General features: G+C 39.5%; 4 protein-coding genes across 4 annotated transcripts; 2 read left to right on the top strand and 2 right to left on the bottom strand.

Moving 5' to 3' along the window:
* Nucleotides 1-863: 863 nt before the first annotated feature.
* On the top strand, nucleotides 864-9,587 carry si:ch211-168f7.5 (dapper homolog 2). Its single transcript, XM_057350024.1, has 4 exons — nucleotides 864-1,505; nucleotides 4,482-4,650; nucleotides 5,860-6,063; nucleotides 6,929-9,587. The coding sequence occupies exons 1-4, from the start codon at nucleotides 1,275-1,277 to the stop codon at nucleotides 9,247-9,249; spliced, it is 2,925 nt and encodes a 974-aa protein (XP_057206007.1). The 5' UTR covers nucleotides 864-1,274; the 3' UTR covers nucleotides 9,250-9,587.
* A 148-nt stretch (nucleotides 9,588-9,735) lies between these two features.
* ttc9c (tetratricopeptide repeat domain 9C) lies at nucleotides 9,736-12,412 on the bottom strand. The gene is made up of 4 exons (XM_057350025.1): nucleotides 12,252-12,412; nucleotides 11,205-11,511; nucleotides 10,917-11,099; nucleotides 9,736-10,677 (listed from the first exon to the last, which is right to left on the bottom strand). The coding sequence occupies exons 1-4, from the start codon at nucleotides 12,261-12,263 to the stop codon at nucleotides 10,535-10,537; spliced, it is 645 nt and encodes a 214-aa protein (XP_057206008.1). The 5' UTR covers nucleotides 12,264-12,412; the 3' UTR covers nucleotides 9,736-10,534.
* Nucleotides 12,413-13,142: 730 nt separating this feature from the next.
* Nucleotides 13,143-16,230, top strand: zgc:153018 (Transmembrane protein 179-like). The gene is made up of 4 exons (XM_057349642.1): nucleotides 13,143-13,844; nucleotides 13,936-14,073; nucleotides 14,499-14,577; nucleotides 14,670-16,230. The coding sequence occupies exons 1-4, from the start codon at nucleotides 13,522-13,524 to the stop codon at nucleotides 14,871-14,873; spliced, it is 744 nt and encodes a 247-aa protein (XP_057205625.1). The 5' UTR covers nucleotides 13,143-13,521; the 3' UTR covers nucleotides 14,874-16,230.
* A 116-nt stretch (nucleotides 16,231-16,346) lies between these two features.
* Nucleotides 16,347-23,274, bottom strand: sfxn5b (sideroflexin 5b). Its single transcript, XM_057349639.1, has 14 exons — nucleotides 23,106-23,274; nucleotides 21,153-21,221; nucleotides 20,702-20,779; nucleotides 20,569-20,595; nucleotides 20,435-20,489; nucleotides 19,965-19,990; nucleotides 19,637-19,690; nucleotides 19,312-19,368; nucleotides 18,995-19,060; nucleotides 18,184-18,274; nucleotides 17,756-17,871; nucleotides 17,461-17,546; nucleotides 17,189-17,306; nucleotides 16,347-16,997 (listed from the first exon to the last, which is right to left on the bottom strand). Exons 1-14 carry the CDS (start codon nucleotides 23,160-23,162, stop codon nucleotides 16,920-16,922), a joined length of 978 nt encoding a protein of 325 aa, XP_057205622.1. The 5' UTR covers nucleotides 23,163-23,274; the 3' UTR covers nucleotides 16,347-16,919.
* Nucleotides 23,275-23,832: the final 558 nt, after the last annotated feature.

Genomic DNA, 23,832 nt, shown 5'->3' with positions numbered 1-23,832 from the left:
AGACTGCATCGTAATAGCGGGAAAGAATCCAAGAGGCAAGAGCCTCAAGAGTTTGGATCTAAATATTTTCTGCTTTCCCTTCGGCTCATCCTCACAATTTCAAAGTAGGTCATTGATATACATTGTAGCCTACATGATGTGCCTGATGGACGAATATGATAGGCCTACAATAAGTAAAACGTCGACCTCAAACCTTACTAGACATTTTTTCTTATCAAAACATGTGAATAGTTACTTATAACTTTTAATTGATTTAGCCAGTTGCTATAACGTTTGACATTTCAGCACAAAGTTCAGCAGTTCACCAGACCTCTCATAAATCTTCAACCAATATCTGAAAACTGTACTAGTCTTATGTGAGTGTGATAAAATAGCATTACTGATGGGAACATATTTGGTTTATTAATGTATTATTTGGATTGGCAGAGACTGTCACCTGCTGGTTAAAAGCAGACTCTGCTGTCTTTTTCTTTTCTTTTAATGGACGTGCTCGTTACAGAGCAGCAGATTTGATACCAACACGAAACCAAGCGGATATTCGGTCATTGAAAGTGTAAATCGTTTTAAAATAGCATCACTTCATTTAAAATATGGTTCGTCGCATTTTTCCTTTTTGCGTTTAGAGTTCTTTTTTTTGTACACTCCAAGTCTCTAAACTTTGATTAAAACAGTCGTATTGTATTGTTTTCTTTGCGTTAAATTAAAAAAAAAAAACCTTATCAACCTTATTACGTGATTTACATTCCTCGTCCTAAAAAACTTGTCAATTCTGTTCGAAAACTTCGCCAGCCAATCAGCAACGAGCTCGGGGGGTCTAAACTCCTCCCCGTTCATGCTCTCTTCTCTTCTTCGCAGCAGTGGGCTGTGTGCAGGCAGGGTGTCGCATATTACTGAATACATACAATCATCATCATGAACGGAACGATAGCTGACGTGATGGACAAACCATCTCAAAATGGTTAGGCGGGGAAGAATCATTGATCAATGATCGTTTCGTCCACATCTGCAAATTCGGCGGTTTAAGACCTTGAAAGTATCGTTATGCCTTTGTTACATGTGCGAAAGTTAGCGCTAGAGTTCTCTCGGTATTGCGTTTTGTAGATCCAAATTCATACGTTGTGCGGACTCTGAATTGTAAGCATCGCCTCTGGTTATACAGCGCTGCCCAAGTCGCACAGCGCTGGTGGTGCATTGACAGTCGGTGCTCTCGCTTTGCGTAAAGGTGAACAGTAATCTCTCCCGTTCAGCGGGCGAAACAGATTTTTGCGCGCACAATGGCCGGGCGCCGCGGTTGCGTGAATTCGCTGTGGTCAGGGAGCGAGCGGGTTCGTATCGGAGAGCGATTAAAAGCAACTGTGGCTGGCATCATGGAGCTGGACCTCCTCAGAGGACGACAGCTGGAGATGGTGGATGCGGTGCTGGACGGGAACGCAACGGCCGCTCACCGCGGAGAAGAACGGGAGAGCGCCGCCGAGGATGGTGCCGCAACCTCCCGCAGGCAACAGGTCAGTGGGGACGTGGGACAATACCAAAAGAACATTATGTTCCTTTTATAAATGTAACTTAGATCTGAGGAATCCTGCTGGTGCCACCTGCTTAACGTTTTGTCGGCGGGAGAGGTGACCCTGGCAGACAATGGATGTCATGCTGCACGACCTATACAGGACGCTGCTGTGTTTACATTTCAGAGTTGTGCACACCTTTTTTTCCCTTCAACGTCAAGGTTGAGTTTTATTTGGCTGCCATTCTCGGCCACTGTGTGCACACTGCATGTTGATTGCACAATACCAGCCAATTGGGTACAAGTGCACCATTCCATAGAACCTGGTGGTTTTATGTGGAAATTATATATATATATATATAAGAGAATACATTTAGTTTAAATAATGTGGATTTTGCATTGAATGTAACCAAATGTTGATTCGGTGATGTGGCAGGGCTCTAGACCAGGTATTGATGACATACCTGACAGGTGCAATTCAGGTGTATGCTTGTGTAATTGGAGGAGGATTAAAGTATATGTGTAAGTTGAAAATAGAAGCACCATTGTGTTTTTATAAGGTGGGCAAGTGTGGATGTGAACTCAAGTGAGGTCACATCTGACCTGTAGTATACATGAAATAAATGTAACTATTTCTCTCCACATATAATAAAAAGTGTTTGCTCAATTATTTATTTACTCAGATATTTATATAAAAGGCTTTTAAATGATTATCCGGGATCTCAAAGAACATTTCCTTTTACAACAGACAAACGTTTCACAATTTCAAAAGTCCAATTGGACAAGCATTTAAAGCCAACTACTTGGCCCGCTAAAGTATGTGCATGAGAAACAGTAATGTATCATGAGACAAAAAGGATTAGTCATCATAGGGCAATGTTGTTGCCTCTCCACCTACACAACTTCCATTTGCATACACACTACATGGAGAAATGTTTCTGTTGTCGGCGTCACAGATATCACCTCTCCTGTGTTGCCTGCTGTGGGAGAGAGAAAGGAGAGAGATGGTCAGAGAGATGGAGAATGGGGGGTGTGCATGTTTGTTAACCCATCACTAGGATGAGCTACTGCACTGTGGTAAATGCTGTATTGGATTTCAGGAGTACCTAATATGTATATCGTGTTTCAATTAACTGACATTGATTTATTATACTATTACGTTTTGATATGATTTTTCAGTCTATAAGAATTGATTGTTGTGACGCGTCAGTGGTTAAAACTCCATCTCCCTGCTGCCTCCCACAAGATTCACCTTGTTATCTAATGACGTTAATCCATTTCCTGTGTCAGTGATACGGCTGCTGGGGCAGACTATAGATATTCACCTCATTTCTATTATTGTATGTCCATTTGGATCTCTAGCCTTATATAATTCAGTTTCCATGTGCAAGAGCACTTCGTCATGAATTGATCGGTAGTTGGAAAATGGCCAGCGTGTCCGTAAGACTTGTATCAGGTTTCCCCCATTGAGCAAATACTCCTTATCAACCCCCCATGAAATGAAATGAAACACAACTTTATATTAGGGGGTAATACATCATAGATTCTAGATCGGTAATGTCTAGATGTTTAGTCTAAATGTGTGCGCACATGTTGTGTGGGTGTACAGGGACGAATGAGAGATTTTCATCCATGTTTGGTGGTGAAGTCTGTTTTGTTTGTTTATTTCGTTCACAGTGCATATTGTTTTAGAGGGATTGTTCAACCGTTTTCATCATTTACTCACACTCATGTCATTCCAAACCTGTAGGAACCCATTGACTTCCATTGTATGGACACAGAACCACAGAGACATTTCTCGAAATATCTTCTTTTGTGTTCCACATGAGTCAAATACAGGTTTGACCAACGTGAGGGTGAATAAATGATGACAGGGTTGACTTGTCACCTCTGGCTTACTATATTTACTGGCTTACAATTTTCTGTATGCTGTTTTCTGTATGCAAGGATAAATTACACCAACGTGTCTTATACCGAAATGTGGATTTTAGGCAGCAATAAGTGCTTTTTTGTCGAATGCATGTGTCAGTGCACATATCATTTCATGTTCCACCAGCAAAGAGGGAGTTAAAGTATTGCTGCTAAATCGGATGTGTGGGCGAGGAGAAGAGAAGCAGAGAAAGCGAACTAGAGAGAGGGCAGGATAAGACGAGAGGCCTGACAGTTCTCTGAAGTGAAATGGGGGAGGAAGTTATATCCAGGTCCAGCGTTGGTGGTTGGGGGGGTTGCACGTAAGAGATGCCTCCGTCATGCTGTTCGTCTCGCTAGGCAACCCATCCCCCGTGCTCCTTACTTTATCCCAAACTCCCTTCTTTTCTTTCTTCGCCATCAATCTTTAGCTGTCCCCCTACATGAGTTTTCAATGTTCGTATCTTACAAATTCTTTAATATCTTACTCAAGCTTTCTCACTCTTTACTGCGCGTTTTTTCTCCTTTATGTATTTTTAGAGTGTGAGAATTGAATTGTGGGTAAACTGCTGGGGCAGAGATAAGCCTGGTCAAAGTCTCTCTTTCAATACCCATCATCCCCCCTTCTTTTCTTCCGTCCCTCCTTTGTTTTATCATCTGTCTTTCTCTGCTCTCCGGTTATTAACCGCCCTCCCCCGACTTTTCCGTTTCGGCAATGCATCACCTGCATTGTCTGTGTAAAGGTCCGACAGAAGGTTGATCGGACTTAACAGGAGAATGCACAATAGTCATTTGTTTAATGGGATACTTGTGACGCTAGAGGAGATTCCTTTGGACTGGGGGAGGCTGGGGATCGCAAACAGCTTTCTTAAGTAAACCATTCCTACTTAAAACTTCAGAAGTGAACTTTATCCAATGCATTCCATTGATGTTGTGTAACAGACCCAGTTATGATCTTAATCCCTAAACATCATAAAGCCACAGTGCCTTGTCTTGCAGGTGTACTGTTTTGTAAATATTAACATCACAGATGCCTGATCTTGTAGTAACATGACTCCACCATCTGTTTCAGAGTCTGTCCCTAGCGCACCCTGATCTGCCTTATCCGAGCACAACAGGAGAGGGGATCAGCTCACGCTGGTCCACCTTGTCTTGGGACGTCCCGTCTGATCTGCTGTCCTCTCCCACCCCGGACCTCTCGGGCACCACAGCACTCGACTGCGACTCCAGACCCAGCTCAGGTGCGGATGATAAAAATGATCATTTGGTTAAAAGCGCAACAGCTTAGGTTTCTATGGAAATTTATCCAAGGCACTGGGGTCTCTCATGCCGAGGTGCCCTTTTTAAAGCTCTCTACATTCCCTGACAGTCTGCGTGAGTGATTAATCATTGTTCCACAGTATTGTGTCTCTTTTTAGTGTTTGGCATTTGAAGCATTATGTAATTTAGCTGGCTATTTTTGGCATGGCATGTTATTCAGCACAGCTGGTCAAAACCTATGAAAGAACGACCGGTATGAACCTTTACTTTACTTTAACACATAACTTTTCTCTTTGAAAGAAGTTACATTTTAACAAACATATATAAATAAATGTAATTTATTTATATTTTAAATGTTTTTACATATATTTTACATAATATAATTTTATGAAATTTTATATTATATAGTCATAAATACTAAGAAATATTCAATTGATAAAAGTAGTCATGAAATCTAGGAATGAGGTACATTTGAGATATACAAGTGGACAGCTGCAAGGTCAAACTTCCAAGAGCAATTTTAAAAGTGTTGAAATACTTTAAAGGATTGTTCAATCTTAAAATAGATAAGTTAAAAGTGACACATGGGTAGTTGACAAAAAAATGTGTTCTATGGTTTGACAGGAAAAATTTAGAAAGAAAACTAACAACGAAGATAAATCTCCCTTATACTGTTTTATATTATAAATATTAATAATATAAAATAATATATTATTAAAAATATATTTTTTGCTATGTCACACTATAGGACACATGTATAGTAAATTTGTCAACTACCCACATTTAGCTGGGAAAGGAGAATGTATTTTGATATCGAAAAAATGACACAAGGCAGGTTTTGGTGATAAAATAAAATTACACAACACGCTGGAACATGTTCGGAGAAACTTTAGTAGAGAATTTTACCATCAATCAATCAACAGTAAATGTAAATCATAAATCATAAACTAGCAATAAAATATTTGACAAGTATATAACTGGGGCTCAGAATCAATGTTGACCTTTCAACTTCAACATAACATATGTTGTTTCAACATTATGCAGTTTCTGTGTTTTGGTAGTTTGCTTTTTAATTGTGCAAACATTAACCAATGACATTTCAAGGCATCCCATAACTTATATCATCTGTCACCCCAGAAACGCTACCCCCGCAACACTCTTATCTTCATCTGTCATTCTCTTTACAACAGGCTTTTACTCGGTCAGTGGGAGTTCTCTGTCAGACTCTTGTTATTCAGTGTCCAGTGAGGCAGCTCCTGGAGGGGCAGTGAAAGTGAGCTGTAGGCCTCGCTCGATGGATCATAGCGCCACCCACTGGAGGGAGGCTGAATCTCAGAGTGTTGATTGTCCTGATGGGACACTGGAGAAGCAGGACAAAAGGCCTTTTTCTACTGGTATGACTTAAGTCTTGGGGGTGTCATGTGATTTTTTTAACCTAAATGTAAAATTAAATGAGATAATGTTTTAAGTAAGTAATTAAGTAAGAACTTTGTTGTCACTGTGCATGTACAGTACATGTACTGTACAATGAAACTTTGGTAGAGCAACCTCCAGATGCCATCTTTATACATATACATACAGACTATTATACATACAATTTACATAGTACACTATACAATACAATACAATTTATACAATATACATTTATAATACACAATACACACAGTACGCTATACAGTGCGCAGAAGACACATAACACAAAGACAACAGATGTGCATAGATGTAAACATTGTGTTTGTGTGTGTATGTGCAATTAATTAATTAATTAATCAGGAAGTGACAAGTACTGAGTTTAAGGTTTTAAAGTTTATGTGTAGGATGATAAAGAGATTGTTTTTACATTATGTCATTATTTTAATGACAATTATATCCCCCATTTGTATTACCATAATGCCAAAGCTATCCTGCAATGCAATGTGATTACATTATTTTATTATGATTTTTTTTTTTTTGTTTATTGCAAGATTTTTGAAAGAAAAAAAGAAACACTATTCGAAAATAATGGCAATTACTTAATTAATGGCAATTAATTGATTAAAAAACTTTCATTATTCATTAATGTAAGAAGAATTACTTATATCGTGGAAATTACAATGCAGAAATTACAATGCAAAATTGATTTAAATTGCATTTATTTAATTTTTGAATTGTGACCTAGACATATTTTTTACAAGGGATTAAGCCATGTTTGGTACATTACACAGAAATTTGAGAATTTAAGTAGTTATGGCTCATATTACATTAATTCTTCATTTACAGGAGATCTGGAGATCAACAGCCTCATGTTCCTGACAGACCTCTGTTCAAATTTAGGAGGAATACATCCCGGCTCTTTTCTGCCCTCTTCCAACTCCAGCCCTCAGCTTCAGCTGGACCCCAAATTTTGCTCAGACCTAGTGTCTCGAAAGACAAAAGAGGTCTACCCTTACCCTAGTCCACTTCATGCTGTGGCCCTCCAGAGCCCCCTGTTCACCTCCTGCCTGGAGCCTTCCCCCCCACACCTCTCTCCCAGCCCAGAGAGTGAGCAACCTGTAGAGCCAGCGCTCGAAGAACCTCCCACGAAGAGCCAACCCCCACCCTCTCCATCCTTTACTCAACTGGAGCAATACATCAACAGATTAGTCCATCAGTATCACAGCAGGGTGGCAGCTGAAACCGCCAGTCGTGGACACCAAAAGAACCTCGCTGGTTACGAGGGGCTTCATCCGAGAAGTGCTTCCTCATCTAGCCTGTCTGGTGTTAGCGTGACTCCATGTAAGTCCATACTGGGAAATTCGACTAGAGTCAGTCTGAGCAGCATTGGCAAACGTGCAAGTCGCAATTCCATCAATCTTGGAAACTTGCCCTCTGTGACAGGAGAGGATTTCAACATCAGCTTCCACGTGAATCTCAATCTGAACCTGAATCCAAACCTGAACAAGACATTGAGCTTTGATGCTAAAAATGTGAAAGAGGAGGTATCAGGGTCATGTGGACATCTCTCCGCCAGTATAGTTACTCCAGCTGCTTCCCCTTCCTCTTCTACATCCACTATCACCAGCACTCCAAACTGGAGCAGGAGACCACGAATCTCCACCTGCCCTTCTTCAGTGAACCACCGTGGGTCTCTGGAGATAACCGGAAAGACTTTTACCCCCATGGGTTTCTCTAAGTCACTAGATTGGACCGGAGCAGCAAGGGAAGAGGCAGAGGGTTGTCCTCAAACCAAAGCTTCGGATAGCCCTCCTAAACTCAACGAAGACTCTGCAGTTGTGTGTGAAATCTCTCGTGTATCTGGGCTGCCAAGATCTGTCGTTATTGGTTTGATGGAGGAGGGGGTAGAGTTGGATGCGGAATGTTTTAGAAGTGAAAGAGAAAGAGGTGTGGGGTCTGCCTCTCCAAGTGTTACTACACTGAACCGTTCTTCATTTCAACTTCCTTTTGGATTAGATCGAACTAATCTGACGCCGTCATCAAATACTTGGACAGGTCAGGACTACTTATCCCATCAGCACCGCCTGCAGGTTTCCCACTCAGATTGTCATTCGGCACGTACGTCACAGTCAAGTAGCCCCCATTCTGACAATTCGGGTCTCACGCCAACTAGGTCCTCTCCCATCCTCCCCTTCCCACATAATCAATCAGACCCCGCCTCCTCTCCTGGCTCCTCCCACACCAGAGTCCACTCCCCTCCTCGGCTACTTTCTAATTCCCCTTTCACCCCTGCACAACTATCAGTATTTCGCCGTGACTCGCCATCCCAATGCTCTCTCCCACGCTTTCACCCATCTAGTTCTTCTCTTGAAGGCCTCATTCGACCTCGTGGAGGTTCCCTCAGGCAAAATGTAGGGGCTGGATGGAGGCCTGAGGACAGAAGCTGGCGAAGAAGTGGAGATGGAGAAAGGCTGTACCAGGGCAAACATGCTTCTAGAGAGCTTATCCGAGCTGCCACAGTGAGTAGTTACTCGGGCAAGGACTACAGCGTCGGATGGGAGGATGAAATGAGCACTCAGACACCTAAAAAGGGTGGAAAGTTCTGGAAGGGCTTTGAAGCACGACTTTGGGGAAGAGAAGAGGAAGATGAGAGAGACGAGAGGGCTGGTGGAATCAGCTGGAGGCACACCTCTTTGAAAGAAACACCATCCAGTAGGCAAGAACAAAGAGACAACAACTCGAAAAAGAAAGGGACGAGTTGGGATGGGCGGAGCTCCAGCCTCCGCTTGTCCAGGCGAGCATTATTTCGAAGCGAGTCTCAGGGAATACTCGAGCCACATTCTCAAAAGCGGGATTGCAATCAGTGGCGTTCCTCTTTTGAAATCAGCCGAGCCGGACGGGGCTCTGAGCGCAGTCGCAATCTTGTGAGAATGGAAGAGAAGCATCATTCTTCAACTGCCAGTCTTTTCCATCTCTCTCGATCTCAGAGCCTAGAAGGAAGCAGTCACTCGCTCTCGCCTCTTTCTTCCCCTTCCTTCTCTCCGTCTCCACCACCATCAGCCCCTCTCACCCGTTCCAGATCATTCCGTGAACTGGGAAGAAAGGTTTTTGGCTCTATGAGGTCTCTCAGTTTCAATAAAAATCAGAAATCTAAAAAGAAAGATTAGTATTTATAGTATAAGAACTTTCAACACGGGCGAAACAATGCTGCCAGTTTTTTTTCAAACTTTAATAAACTTTTTCTGCCTCTTTACGTGCTTCTGCATGCCATTTTGTGATGTGTCTTCGTGCACTGTTATGGTCATAGTGCTGCTGGCGTTGTTTTTACTATGGACATATTATGCTTAAAGCACTCTAAAGTATACGCTGACCAAATAAAAAATATGTTGTAAGAACTCTGTGCTCAGGACTTTATGAAGAAACATTATTTGATATTTGAAAAGTGCTAAAATGTGGATAAATATCAATAAAACTATTTCAAACAAAATGTATGCAATTCTTTTTTTTGCTTGAAAAAGCATAAAAGCATGATATTGAAAAAAGCAATATGCCATACATTTTTGAAGTTATATATTTTGCCTTTGTTTATTAATTAGAGGATAGTGGAGAGACAGGAAGTGATTGGGAGGAGAGAGGGAAAGGACACCGAGCCGGGACTCGAACACAGGTCTCTCAGGGCACAGTTGCACTATATGTCCACACAGCCACAGGCTTCGACAATGTGCCATACATTAATGCTTAAATTAATTTGAATTATATTAAAATACATTTACCAACGTCAATTTTTCATTTTCTCTGAGAAAAGAAAGCATCACTCGTTGTCTGATTATACGTAACTTTTTAAAGTATTTTTGAAGTATTGTTCATTCATTGCAAATGGTTGTGCTTTGCACATCTGCAATATATCTCGCAGCCATGCATGTATTTTTTTTCTTTTTTTACCACATAAAATAAGAGGTTTAGCATTATTAGGTACAATAAGATTACATAAGCAGATCTTTGTTCCCACACACAAATGTCTGTTTTCAATAAGATTTTCATTAATTTTCCATAATCGTATTAGCTTGATTCAATCCTACTTTAACAACCGCTTTATACAGTGTCAACCCCAAAGCAAATCACAAAAACATAGGAGTACTTTCAAAAATATTTATTTGGATGAACAAAACAGGTAAGGACTTTATTCTGAGGGGGAAAAATATGCAAGTGACTAAAATGCTTTTAGTTTTAAGTGTCTTTCAAGCCGCCACTTTGCACCAGATTTCAGCCATACACAATCAGTCCTGGCATGGGGACGTCAATCCCACAAGTGTAAATGCCATTTGTGGCAATTTTTCTGTATCCTAAAGCAAAACTTCCCAAGAGCCCATGTCTTTCAGGAAACCATCAGCTCCGTTTTAAGGCGTTTTATACCTGTGCCTTCTGACTCATGTATGATAAGTCCATTTAGACCTATTTTTGGCTTTTCTCATCGGCCAGCGGCTCTTCTGCTTGTTTCTGTTTGCTAAACATGCCTTTGTAGAGCGCCTTTTCTTTCTGGTAGTCTTTGCCGAGTCTCTCCTCCACTCGCTGAAGCTGTTTCTTCACATTGGCATCTGAAAAATTCAGAAAATGGATGAAATGAATGAGCCTGCTTTATGTTCAGATTTTAAAAAGCTACTGAAGCTATTAAAGTCTGCAAAGCACTGGTACTTGATCTCACCAAGTTAACCGACATAAAGCACAGCACTGTTACATAATCTCAATATCTAACAGCTATATCACCTGCAAGCAGGCACTGCAAGTGAAAATCTTTGTAAATTAAATAATAAATATGTGATGTGGCTAGTTTTACCATTGGGTGTGCTCTTGTTGGCTTCTAAGAGGTACTGTCGAGCAGTCTGAGCATCACCTAGTTGTAATGATGCCACCCCGGCTCTGTACAGGGCTTTAGTGTTACCTGCCCTCCAATGGAGCACTTTAAGACTGTACTCCAACACACGAGCATAGTTGACCACATCTTGCTGTAGCAAACATGCTGCAAAACAGGAAAATAAATTCCAAGTCGTCAAATCAGAACCATACTTCTGAATGTATATGTTTACCATCACTTTATGGTCCACCACAGTGGAACCTATGTTACCTGCCAAATTGTTATAGCAATCTACTTGGGTGTTTCTTAACAGCTCCTCCTGTTCTGGGTTCAGTTTAGGCAACTGACTGCCAAACCCTTGAAGGGCAGAGGTCACCTCAGCGTCCAGGCCACGAAGAATGAGCAAGGCACGGTGATAACGTCCGATGGCTGCGCGCACGTTTTTCTCCTGGTAAAATGCGTTACCCTCCGCCTTTAACCGAAGAGCATCCTGCAACTGCGAGTCTAAACGGGAACCGGAAGATCCTCCGGTGGCTCCCAAACAAGACCCAACATCCCCTTCGTTAGGATCCAACGCCTATCACACATTAACGTATGTAAGTTAACGTACTGCATTACTGATACTACATGCATTCAGTCAGACCATAAGTTACAGCCAACAAATGATCTCATGCGCTGCCTACATAGACAGCCATCATAGGCGCCTATGAGACCCAAAATGGTCTAGGAAGGCATGTTAATTACCAGTGATCACTATTATGTTCATGACATACGCCCTTATATTTAAACAAAAACGCATATATGAAACCCTTCAAGCACAGGTAGTCATACACGTAGGCTATTATAAAAAGTAAAAACTTCTCGTGACTTGAAAAAGATAAAACCAGCAAAGCATGCAGTAGTAAATCGCCTTTCGCAATCACTGTCGGTGCCCTTTTTTGAGGGTGGAGCTTAAAGGTGTTTTCAACCTTTAAATTAGTGTAACGCTGCAACGCTTTGGTCTAGACGCCTAAATTGGTCTTGTTTTAAAGACATTTTGTAGTTCCATCATAGGCGCATACGAGACCCAAAATGGTCTAGGAAGGCATGTTTAATTACCAGTGATCACTATTATGTTCATGACATACACACTTATATTTAAACAAAAACGCAAACAGCATATGAAACCCTACAAAACAAGTAGTCATACACGTAAGCTATTATAAAAAGTAAAAACTTCTCGTGACTTGAAAAAGATAAAACCAGCAAAGCATGCAGTAGTAAATCGCCTTTCGCAATCGCATAAAAACTTAGCACGTACAAGTATTTTTATTTTACCTTTTCGTCCATTGTGCTAAAGTTTAAAGCTTTAAAATGGTTGCAGTCCTCTTAAAGCACAATTTTAATGCAGGAAATATTATTAGAAGCGCCAAGGAAATAAATCTTTGACGTTCTTCTTCTAGGTACTTCTGTGCTGTTATGGCATGTGGCAATACTGCCACCTCTTGGTAGAATAATAACGGCGCAACTTTTTGTCCAACGTCACATGATTTCCATTATCCACTGACAGGCTTTTTAAAGGGATACTTCACCCAAAAATGAACACTCTGTCATCATTTACTCACCTTCGAGTTGTTCCAGATCTGTATAAATTTCTTTGTTCTGATGAACACAGAGAAAATATTTGGAAGAATGCTTGTAACCAGACAGATTTTGCACACCCCCATTGACTACCATAGTAGGAAAAAATACAATGGTAACGTTAGTCAAAAGTGCCCCAGAACTCCACAACATGTCGTGACACTTCTACGAAATTACTAAAAATCTTTCCATCCTGCTTTTGTATCTTGCGTACAAAAACAAACACAACATTAGTTTGTATACCGAACTGTTTAAGTGCTTGGCTTGTCATTATGAATGGACGAAAACATAAACGTTATTAAACACAGTGACAGAGAATGTCATGCTTTTCTACGGGACGTATTAGAATGATGCAGCTTTACGTAAAACAAAACCATATAAGTAGATCTGACATTTCTTTAAATTAATCACTGCTTATCAGTATTGCTCTCTGAAATATATATATTTTGATTGCAATGTATAATAAAAATGCCTGACTATTAACAGCCTCCAGTGGTGACCCACTTTGATTTTTTGGGGGGTGTCATAGTGTTTTACATAATACAGCGTTTGCTCCACTGCCCGAGTTAAGGTTTACATGGGGTGTGTGGGCCACACCGTGTGGCATGGCAGTGCTATTTGACCCAGAAAACTCCTCAAACCTCACTCGATTGACACATTTCCACATGTATGTACAGTTGATTTAAATGAATTTAATGTAATGTAATACATCATTACGATATATGTGACGATGCGTACGTGCAAATCGTGTGACAGTGCGTCACAGCAGTCTGAAAGCAGCGCTGATCCTTGTATAACGGCGTCCTGCAGCCGAAGGGGAGGAGTCCGACTTAACAAGACCCGCCGTGTTGTGTTGTTGTAAAATTCAACGTTTTATTTACGCTTTACATTCCCATGCGCACCACCGACTTTGACAAACATACAGCTAAACACCACTATTCGCAAACGGAAACTAATTCTGAAGTATATGGAGCTGGATCGGCGACTCTTGTTGGCTCACTGCGCCGCCCACACCCTCTCCGTTGTCGCCGGACTTTTGGTGGTCGTACCGCTCGCACTCAACGGATCAGCTTTTAAGGGGAGGTGTGCGTTGTTTAGCCAAGGGTTCTGGCGGACTGAGAACCTCACGGTAGGCGAAGGGGAGTCTAGAGAAGTCAGTCACCTAGTGGTGCAACAATGGGGTCCCCCGGCAGCCTGCCAGTTCGCCACATTTGTGGGTGTGTTCACTGTGTTGTACGGCGCAGTTCAAGGCTGGAGGAGCCTGTTTTATCTGCACCGCCGGCATGACGAGTAAGTATTAATAATAAATATGAATTTATTATTTGTTTAATCTATGTGTAATGTGTAGAATAAAAGTAAATGATTTTCATGTTCCGCGCAGCACGCTGTTCTCCGCCTTCCTCTCACTGCTGTTGAGTCTGTGTGTGCTCTTCCTCTCTGGAGGGGCCAGTGTCACTCTCACGCTTGGCCTTGTGTCCTGGTGCAACACGGTCACGGATCACAACACTCGACCCTACAGGTACACAAGCTTTCAATCCACGTGCTGATCTTGAGTCAGTTTATGTATTGTTTAAAAGTAGCCTTAATATTTCCTTCATAGTGATCAGTAAGAAAGCCCTACAATGGCATTAAATATTTGATCATTATATAATATGGGTTTATTAATGTGTTAATAAGAATACATTGATTACAATTTTTAAATGAATCCTAAAAAACAGATGACTGTTATGAAGTCATTTTATCACTGAAGTTGTAATTGAAGTATGGCAGGAGGCTATTAGTGTTGTAAAATCATGATAGATTTTAATGATGGTCTTCGGATTGAACAATAAAAGGATACATGCTGTTTTCATATTTAATAAATACACTTTCTATAAGTTGCACAAATATAAAGGGCTAAGTAATTAAATAATTGAATTTGATTAATTCTCTTATACTCTACAGTTGTGCCGAGTCACAGTCTGTTCCTCTTTATCTGGATGTCGAGACGTCCTCTTTCTACTACGAGCTCAATTGTGCCCAGGTAAAGTTGTGTTCGGGATCTGTGTCCCCTCAGTTACATAACATTACTATTTAACATTTATTGTCCATGCATTATTCTCTCTCTCTTTGTAGATCTCTCTGTGGTTCGTAACAGCTCTTTGGTTGGCTCAAGCTATCTTGTCCTTCCTGAGGCTCTACAATTCTCACAGTCAGCATATCGGGCCATGTCTACCTCGTGAGAAGGAACTTCTCCTGGGCCAAACTCACGTGGACTGCCCTCACCATCATCCGCATCCACACTCGCACCCCTCACACACACCCAGTGTTTTTATTTAGCCATATAGTGTTCACTGAAGTATCTTTTCTAGATGTGTCATTTCTATAATCGGATGGAAGGGGAAAGATCAGTGTAAAAGGGAACTTCTAATTTAAGACAAATAGACAATCGCCATATTTCTCATGCATGTCACACAAAGAATAACCTCATTTCAGTGTTTAGCTTATATGCACTTACTCTGAAAAGCTTATCTTGTAGTTTGTAGTGCTTTTATAATTGTGACATTAGTTCGTCATAAACTCCTTGACTTAAAAGAGTTTACATGAGGTCATAGGATTCCAAAAATATGATACACATTGCACTACTGCATCTGCAAGAATTTTCTATGTTGTCGTATAATGTGAATTTTAAAGCGGCTCTACCACACGCGGTTTCTGCCAATCTCATATTAATCTTGAATACCTATAGAGTAGGATTGCTGGGATGGCTCCATATATCAGTTTCAAACGATCTCCAAATCCAGCGTTATATCCACCATTTATATAACATTCATCACCCAAATGCAGTGAACAAACAAACACCTTCAACTTCGCGAATGTATGCTCTCTCTCTCTCCTGCACACAAGTGAAAGTGACGTCTGCGCATGCTCCTTCTCCTGCTCTCCTTGCTGCCGCGTGGGAGTGCCGCGTGCTTTTCCGGGAGAATTGTCCAATAAGGGACTAAGAAAAATTGTTACGAAACAGTTTTATGTGTTCGGAAAAACCTTTTCGAAACCTGTACGATCGCTGGGGGAGTGTATCGAGCACAGAAATACTACGTAATACGCCCAACTCGTTTTGTGACAAGTTGACCATGTTAAGCATGAGAAGACAGCACGTTTAACAGTGTAAAGAAGTCAGAATGTATGACACACCGCTGCACCACCCCTTTAAGTAAATGGGAAGGAAAGGCTGTTGCACGTGCTCAAGCCAGACCCATGCTTGTTTTGTACCGTGAATGCATACAAAATACTGTAACTTTCTGCAGTCATTCTCTTTCTTACCCTATGAAGGTTTTTATATGAAGCTGTTTGTGTTGATGCAACCTCCTTGTAAAACATTCACATTTGTTGGCTATAGCACTGTTTGTGTATGTGAAGAAACAGACAAGGAAAGCTGGAAAAACATTGTGGAATGTTAAGAATGGTGCTCATCCCTTTTGAACCCTGAACCTTTGACCTGGAGGATTGTTGTGAAATACAAACAGCTGATTGAAAAACAGAGAAATGATAAGAGATGTTCATTTAGGGTTTGAAAATATGATTATTGCTACTGCTGTTGTTTTATATTGCTGTTTGTATGTATTATGTGCTATTTATACGCTTTCATTAAAGGTAATCAAACATGTCTTGCTATTAATCAAACTGGTTTTTAGATGTTTTTTGTTCGACCATGCAGTGCAAATAATAAAACGTGACAAGTGTGGTTGCGGAAAACAAAAACAAATGTATATTTTTTAAAATGACATTATTAAACAATTCAATGTGAATGTTAACATTTGTTAATGTTAACAAGTGAAAATAAACCAGACCATGTAGTGTGGAAAAACAGTAAAATTTGCATTATTTGTGCTTTAAGATAAAAGTAGAAGTACAGTAGTCTTAAAATACTACTATTTCTGTTATAAAACATCAGAACGCTGTACACATTTAAAGAAAGTTTAGAGGTTTTACATACGACATGCAAGTAAATACCTTAATAACTATTAAAGTGCATTCACTGACCATAATAACAGAATGAATTTTAAAGCTGTGCTTACGTTTTATCAACATTGCCTAACATTCGTTATTATAAAAGTTAATTTAATGTAAGGCCTTTAACTGTAATCTGTAAAAAATATTAAACACTGCAATTATTAATTAATTAATAGTTCTATGAAATCTGATAAATGGCTCAAAAGGTAAGGAAAGGGTCAGCTGGTTACTATTGCTCAGAACGCATTTTTTCTCCTTAATACTGTTTGCACCTCTTGTGCTACTGTTGTGTCCTTGGCATCTCTCTGACAGCTGATTAAACTGAGAATCTCTTCCTCTTTGCTTTTCTCTTCCACCTTCTATCACTCTTTATCACAGTCCCTTGTTGTAAGTCAGCACCTTGCAATCTGTTGCCATGGCAATTTCTGGCTCAAGGTGAGATGCTTCGATCTGTGAGGAGCAAAAAATGATTAACAACAAGCAATTCCCAGTTATAATATTATTCATAGCACACATATGTGCAAAGATTAATGACAGGTCGATGGACAAAATTAAAGCTGCAGCTATAGCGTTTGCTGGAGAGAGGATAAAGCTCGTCTCTCTATCTCTCCTACATGCTGTGGCGGGTATTACTAAAGTACCTGTGACATTTGTGGGAAAAGGCTGATGGCCAATGGCAAGGACAGACCAAAGACAGCCAGACACACTAAGCTGTGCACAGGAAGCATCATTCGACGATGGGCTTGCATCAGAGGGAGCCTGGCAGAAGACAGTAAACTGACTCTTACAGTTGTATTTGCATTTTGGTTTAACTAGGTCATTTCACGCAGAACTTTCATTTAGTTACTGGTCATATTCATCCTAAAGTTGTCAAAATGTTTCATAAGCAGATCAGGCACGTGTAAGTTCATACTTTTCCAAGAAAGCCATGATGATTGGTGGAAGGACAAAGATAGGCAGTGGCAGAGCCACTCGCGTAACTGCCGTCTCTATCAGTGCCTGATAGAAAAATGCAAAAGAATTGGGAAAAATAAAATAAATAATGATGGTTTGTTTGATTTTGCGAAAAAATTTGTAATGCACAATTTTTTATAAATAATAAAAAGTATATATTTTCATTATTTTTGTAAAGCTTATATTGTAAAAATGCACAACAGAAAAATTATTAAAAGCAATCACCCTGAAGTGGTTATAACTCATATACGCACATGTTTTGCAGCTATTCGTGAGGATCCCACAACATTTCCATTGCTGTCCAATACATCTATTCCCTCAGACAGTTCATTGTGTCTCATCAGAGCCACGTTACAGATGTTTGCACTTGCTGAAAAAAGATGCAGACCTTTAAGATAAATATCGATGCTAAACAAAACCATGGTATTCCAATCAATGGATGTCTCATCATCTTAATATAACAAGTTTGCATTGGACGGACAAGTGAAAATAACCTGATATAAATCACATGATTATTTGTATAATAATCTGAAGTGTACTAATGAGTAGTGTCTGATTTGTGTGTCATGACTACATATTAACAGCAGGGGGAGTTGTATACTACAAAGATTAGAGGATAACTCTGGTGAATGGATCTGTTGTAGTAAGCAATACACTGTACAGCATCTGTATATGAACATACCTACAGCAGGGAACGGGATAAACCTCTGTATGAACAGTCTGGTGGCTGGATTAAATTTGCTGGATTTTTGGATAAGTACATTTAAACCCACCTAAAAACAGAGTGTACAAAATGTTCAAGATTTGAAAGACAGTGTTAAAAGTATGAACATTTTATATTCAAAATTCAAAACCTGTCTTTATACTTTTAGGTTTCTTTTATCTTTAGCTTTGTTGTGTGTAATGTTTTCTTTCAGAATTTTCCTTGAATTAAAGAACGAAACATCTGTAATTATTTACAAACTTGTATAAACTTTGTTGTTCTGCTGAACACAAAGAAATTTATTTAAGAGAATGTTTGCAACTAAACAGTTATGGAGCACTATTAACTACCACAGACTAGAAAAATTACAATGATAGTCAATGGTGCCCCACAACTGCTTGGTGCCCCACATTCTTCAAAATATCTTCTTTTGTGTTCAAAGAACACAAAATTATTATTATTTTTTAAATAATTTAATAACGATGATTATACGTATTTTCCTTTGAGCTAAACTAGTTCCTTAACTGAAATTGATGTTTTAAATAACTCATTTCATGGATGTGATCTTGATAGATCTGGTGGAGAACCATATTTGGTGAGCTTAGCTCATCAAAGTAATTTATACAGGTTTGGAAATAGAAATTTAGTGAAAAAAATAGATATTCTTGGACAGTATTTTATACTATTTATTTATACACTATTTATACTTTGAAGTAACATTTTAGCTGAACAACAATATTCAAGTACTTTAAACTTACAAAACACTGATATTCAAACATAATCCACTTACTGCTATAGAAACAGCACTGGTGACAGCTCCCAGGTATCCCTGAATAAACTTTGAGGTTGGTGTAGGCTAAAGAGAAAAAAAGTCAACATCTGGTGCAGATGATGTACAACAGACTACAGTGCAATACAAAAAGCACAGAGGCCCACTGAGGTCGAGAGCCTCAGATGCAGAACAGACGTGTGGCCCTCAGGAAAACATGACCATTCAGATGGAATTGAGAAAAGGAAACGCTTCACTGAATGACCATCTGCAACTACATTTCAATATTTGCACATTAAAAGGCTGACCTGAATTAAAAAAAAAATTTAAACCCGTACCTTTGTGGCGTTACGGTTGGCGTAGTTCACGCAGGCATTGTGACTCTGGTTGAGCCACTGTAAGAGAAAAAATCTGCATTAGCTTGACACAAACACCTGCAGATGAACATTACAAATATTGACCTTTTTATAACTGTGAGGCCAGCTTCTGGTCAAAGTAGAATATATAATGAAAATCGAATTTACATAAAATGAGTTCTTTCCAACTGTGAAACAGAAGCTGCTGAGATACTGCTATACTGCAGAGTCAGCTTGTAATAATACTGTTGTCTGCTTTATGCTTCCTGGAACTGAGGGGCTCAAATGATGAGAACAAGTCATGTACCTGCCAGAACACAGTAGAGGCCAAAGTTTGGTTTGGAAGGAGAAGACCGACAACCTGCAAGTAAAGAGGGGAAGGATTATCACCTCTGATAACAATTTCATTATTAAACTGGGTTTACAGCACCACGTTGGCCAATATTTTACAAATATCTACAACAACAGATGTTAAATGCTGATTTTTATTTCATCTCCCATGCTAAAAAGATTTAATATATTGACACTGGTGTGTGCATACATAATGATTTGCAATGTCTCTCTCTCATATTTTTGCTCTTTGTGAGGTCTTTTATTTTGCACTTTGATATTTTTCAAGCAAGCAGAAAGCTTACGATTGGTGTTCCAAATGGCACATAGCCTGTGAAAGACAAAAACGACAAGATCAACAAATCATAACTGAAAAATAACTTCTAGTGTATGGTTGTCATCACTTATCGTATTTTTCGGAATATTTCAAATAATGTTAGTATGCTGCATGTATTAATTGTATGGCAAGCTGCGCTCATACATAAATCATCACTGCTGTTGAGCGTATGCACAAACACCATCTGCTCCTATACACATTTTTTTCTGAAGTTATGCCATTTCAATCTGTCAGGTTTCTAACAGGTTTCTTAAGAATCTCAACAAGAGCACTTCATCCATTAAAATAATTTTAATGACTAACACCATGCAGCTACCTGTAAAAGTCAACATTTTGTCTTTTACCACCAAGGCACGTTTTTTTTCATAAATGTAGGAATTAATTTTAATTCTCCAGATTGCTTTTTCTTTCTATATCTGTCTCTTTTTGTACTCTTACCTGACATGCGAAAAGGCATGAAGATCTTTTCACCGGTGTCAGGGTGAATGATGGCCTGAAAGCAGATGAGTCAGTCACTTTATTTCCAACCACCATTAACAAGTGACAGTGAAAAGTGCCCATAAGAGTCTCACCTGCTTCGCCTTCTGAGCCTCCCAGAGCTAAACAGAGGTGAAGAACACAAGACACAAGCTTATAGAAAACACTGCACCACACCTACTGATTCTGAAAACACCTACTAAAATGTTTTACTTGTAGACATTTCACCTGATGATCTGTTATTCCCGGAGTAAGAGTGCCTCGCTTAAAATCATCCAGGAGTTTGATGTATTCTTTTAAGCGACTCTATAAAGATTTAGGAAATATGTGAAGAGTTTTTAAATTTGTTAATAAAGAAGTAATACTTTTTTACAGCTAGAACTTAAAGGTACATATATCACCCAAAAACGATCTTCCATCGTGCTCTTATTTTTTATTCATACGGGTGATCAAAAACATCTACACTACATTCTTTAAAAATATCTACTGCAGAAGAAAGAAAATCGTATGAGTTTGGAGAATAAGAAATGATGAAAGGATTTTAATTTCCTGTGTGAAGTGTTCCTTTAATTACAGTATATGAATGATTGGTAGGCTGCAAGAATATTACAGTGCAAAAACAATGTAACTAATCAATCGACTCAATTCGAAATAATAAAACAAAATAATATGTTTGTACCTCTGTCACAAAAAGAGTGGAAGGATCAATGATGTCAATGAAGTGTCTCAACCTGCCAAGAAATGTGCTCTGATGGAGAAAAGCATTGCATTATTATAAGCCTGCATTCCCATGCTATAAAATACACATGCACCTTTTTGTGTTAGGTCGTAAATAATCAAGATCCTTACCAATTTTAGCATTACTGTTTGTACAAAGCTTCAGAACTCAAAGGAGCTTCTTCACCTGGCAATGACTGCCTACAACATTTCCACTCTCTGTATTACACTTCTTTGGGCAGCGCCACAAGCGGTTTTCTGAGAGCCAACTGTTTTAGAGGCCCGATGATTTGGCCAGGAACGCACAGTGGAAGCAGCTTCAATCTACTGCATCTAAATGATTTATCTAGCAACAAAATATTTTGTCTCTCATCTCACAGGTCTTTGTAGTTGGGATCGCTTTTATCTTACACTAAAGCAAAGAGAGCAAAAATCTGCTGAGCTCACTCATCTCGGCTACTAATGTTATTTCTGGGCTACAGACACTTGCTTCAAAGCTGTTGCAGAGAGCTATGTGAGCGCATGTCTGCTGGAGAAGACTTGTTAATTATGTATGTGTTTCTGCTCCCCAGAGAATATCCAACACTGTTCGCAGAGAAGGAGCAGGAGGAAAAAATACACCGTTACCCTTCAGCTGCATTGATTTCAGCTAAAAACAGCAGCAATAAAAAAACAAAAACGGGTGAATGTGAGTTAGTCAGATTCACACGAGCTGGATTTTGGCCATACAAAAACTGATTTTTAATATTATCTACTAACAGAAAATTCTAGGGTCCTAATAATAAGCATTGTCCCAATAACCTCCTCGCTGACATATAAAAAACACCCGATTAATATTCAGGGTTCTTTTGATTTCTTGGAACATCAACCAAAATGTCACTGCCCTGCTGACAAGCCAGTCCAAGTAGTTTTCCCTGCAGACCACGCAAAGCAAATTATTCATTCAAGTGGCATATGGCCTGATAATCAGATGCAGATTTTGATAGCATACATTTGAATTGAGACCTGGGCATCTATACACACATTCACAGATCACAGACTAGATGAGCATAATAACAAAAGGAATGTAGTTTACGCTCCATCGCCCAGACCTTCACTGAACACAATGTAAAGGTAATGATCTCTACCCCCAACAACAAATATTGTATTGCATTTCATCATGCGTTGCAATAACGGTGTGAACTTGCCCCTGACAACCCAGAGCTCAGTACTGATGACTGACATGCATGTGCTGATTTCAGAGAGCATGACCGTGGCGTTTCCATGGAGGCAACGGGACTTAAATAGACGGTCATTCATTTGACCGAAACGAGCGCGTGAGATCTCACAGATTATACAATTGACGAGACAATTATTTGCATTCGTTGCGCAGAAGTTGCCTTTATTTCATTACACAAAACTTGACTATTTAATAAGGGGGTTCATCATGCGCATATATTAAATGTATTGTTTTTAAGGAAAATAAACCATGCAGGACATGCAGTCTTCAGCTTTTCTAAAAAGAAATATGAACTTTAATAATGTCAATTACTCCTAATAGGCTGTATGCAAAAATTAAACAGACCGGTTCATTTGTATTCAACGCGCCTGTTTTGAAACAATCACGTTACTTATTTCCTCTGTGATTTGCATATAAAAAGAAGTGCCACTGCCCTGACATGCATTTGATGTTTTAAGGTGTTACAACACACAACGGTGTAATAAAACCTCATAGAAAAAACGCTTATCGCAAACATCAGCACCCGCGAAAAACACCGTGAACCAATGCACAAAAGACACCATGCAAAGCACGAAAACTGATGACTTTCGCAACATGGTGTTGGAGCAAAGAAATCTGCACAGATATGTTGTTTATCAACGCCCATCAAAGATGCCCAGACAAAGATGCACTTTAATATGACGGCAAACTCTTTACCTGGTCATAGCGCGGTTTTCCCAGTTGAAACACCGGACAGGACGCAGGTTCTGCCATCTCACCAGCGGCGGAGTGACGTTAAATAATAAAAAGGTCCATGAGACGGAATTTTTGAAGTGTAGTCAACTCGGCTCGGGTGCGAAACTAGTGAAGCAATAGTGCGCGGAGGTTCATGGGAACTGCAGTTTCCTAATGGACTCAAGCCGAACCAGAGCATATTTCACGCTCTGGTCCTGGTCCGTTATAATTCACAAAGCCTGACATTCTGTTTCTTGAAAAAAAAAAAAATTCTGTGGTTAATTAAGAATTGTATTGTATTTAATGATCTCTGTGGGTCTGGTAATGGGTTTGGATCTATTCAAAGAATGTTAGCCAAAACATATTACATAAAGGAATTTCGAACTTTTTAATTGATAAACAGCATAATGATATTTGTTATGGAAACCATTAGAAACTGTATTGGGTTTTTTTCAGGAGGGCACAGTTTTCACAAAATACTAGTTATTGTTACAAATGTAAAGCTGCACTGTATTATTTCATAAAATTAAGACTCCGAAAGCATCTTACAATTTTAAACGTGGAGCATCAATAACAATACGCTTAATAATATTAATATTTTAACGATAGATTAATATATTTTAGTCATAGTTTAACCATTTTGCACAGATATTTGTTTAAATTGCCCACATTAATCACGTTTTGTATTGTAACTCAGGTTAATAGTTAA

This window comes from Triplophysa rosa, linkage group LG13, assembly GCF_024868665.1.
Source record: "Triplophysa rosa linkage group LG13, Trosa_1v2, whole genome shotgun sequence".
NCBI lineage: Eukaryota > Metazoa > Chordata > Actinopteri > Cypriniformes > Nemacheilidae > Triplophysa > Triplophysa rosa.
This window is presented reverse-complemented; position numbering and strand designations above follow the sequence as displayed.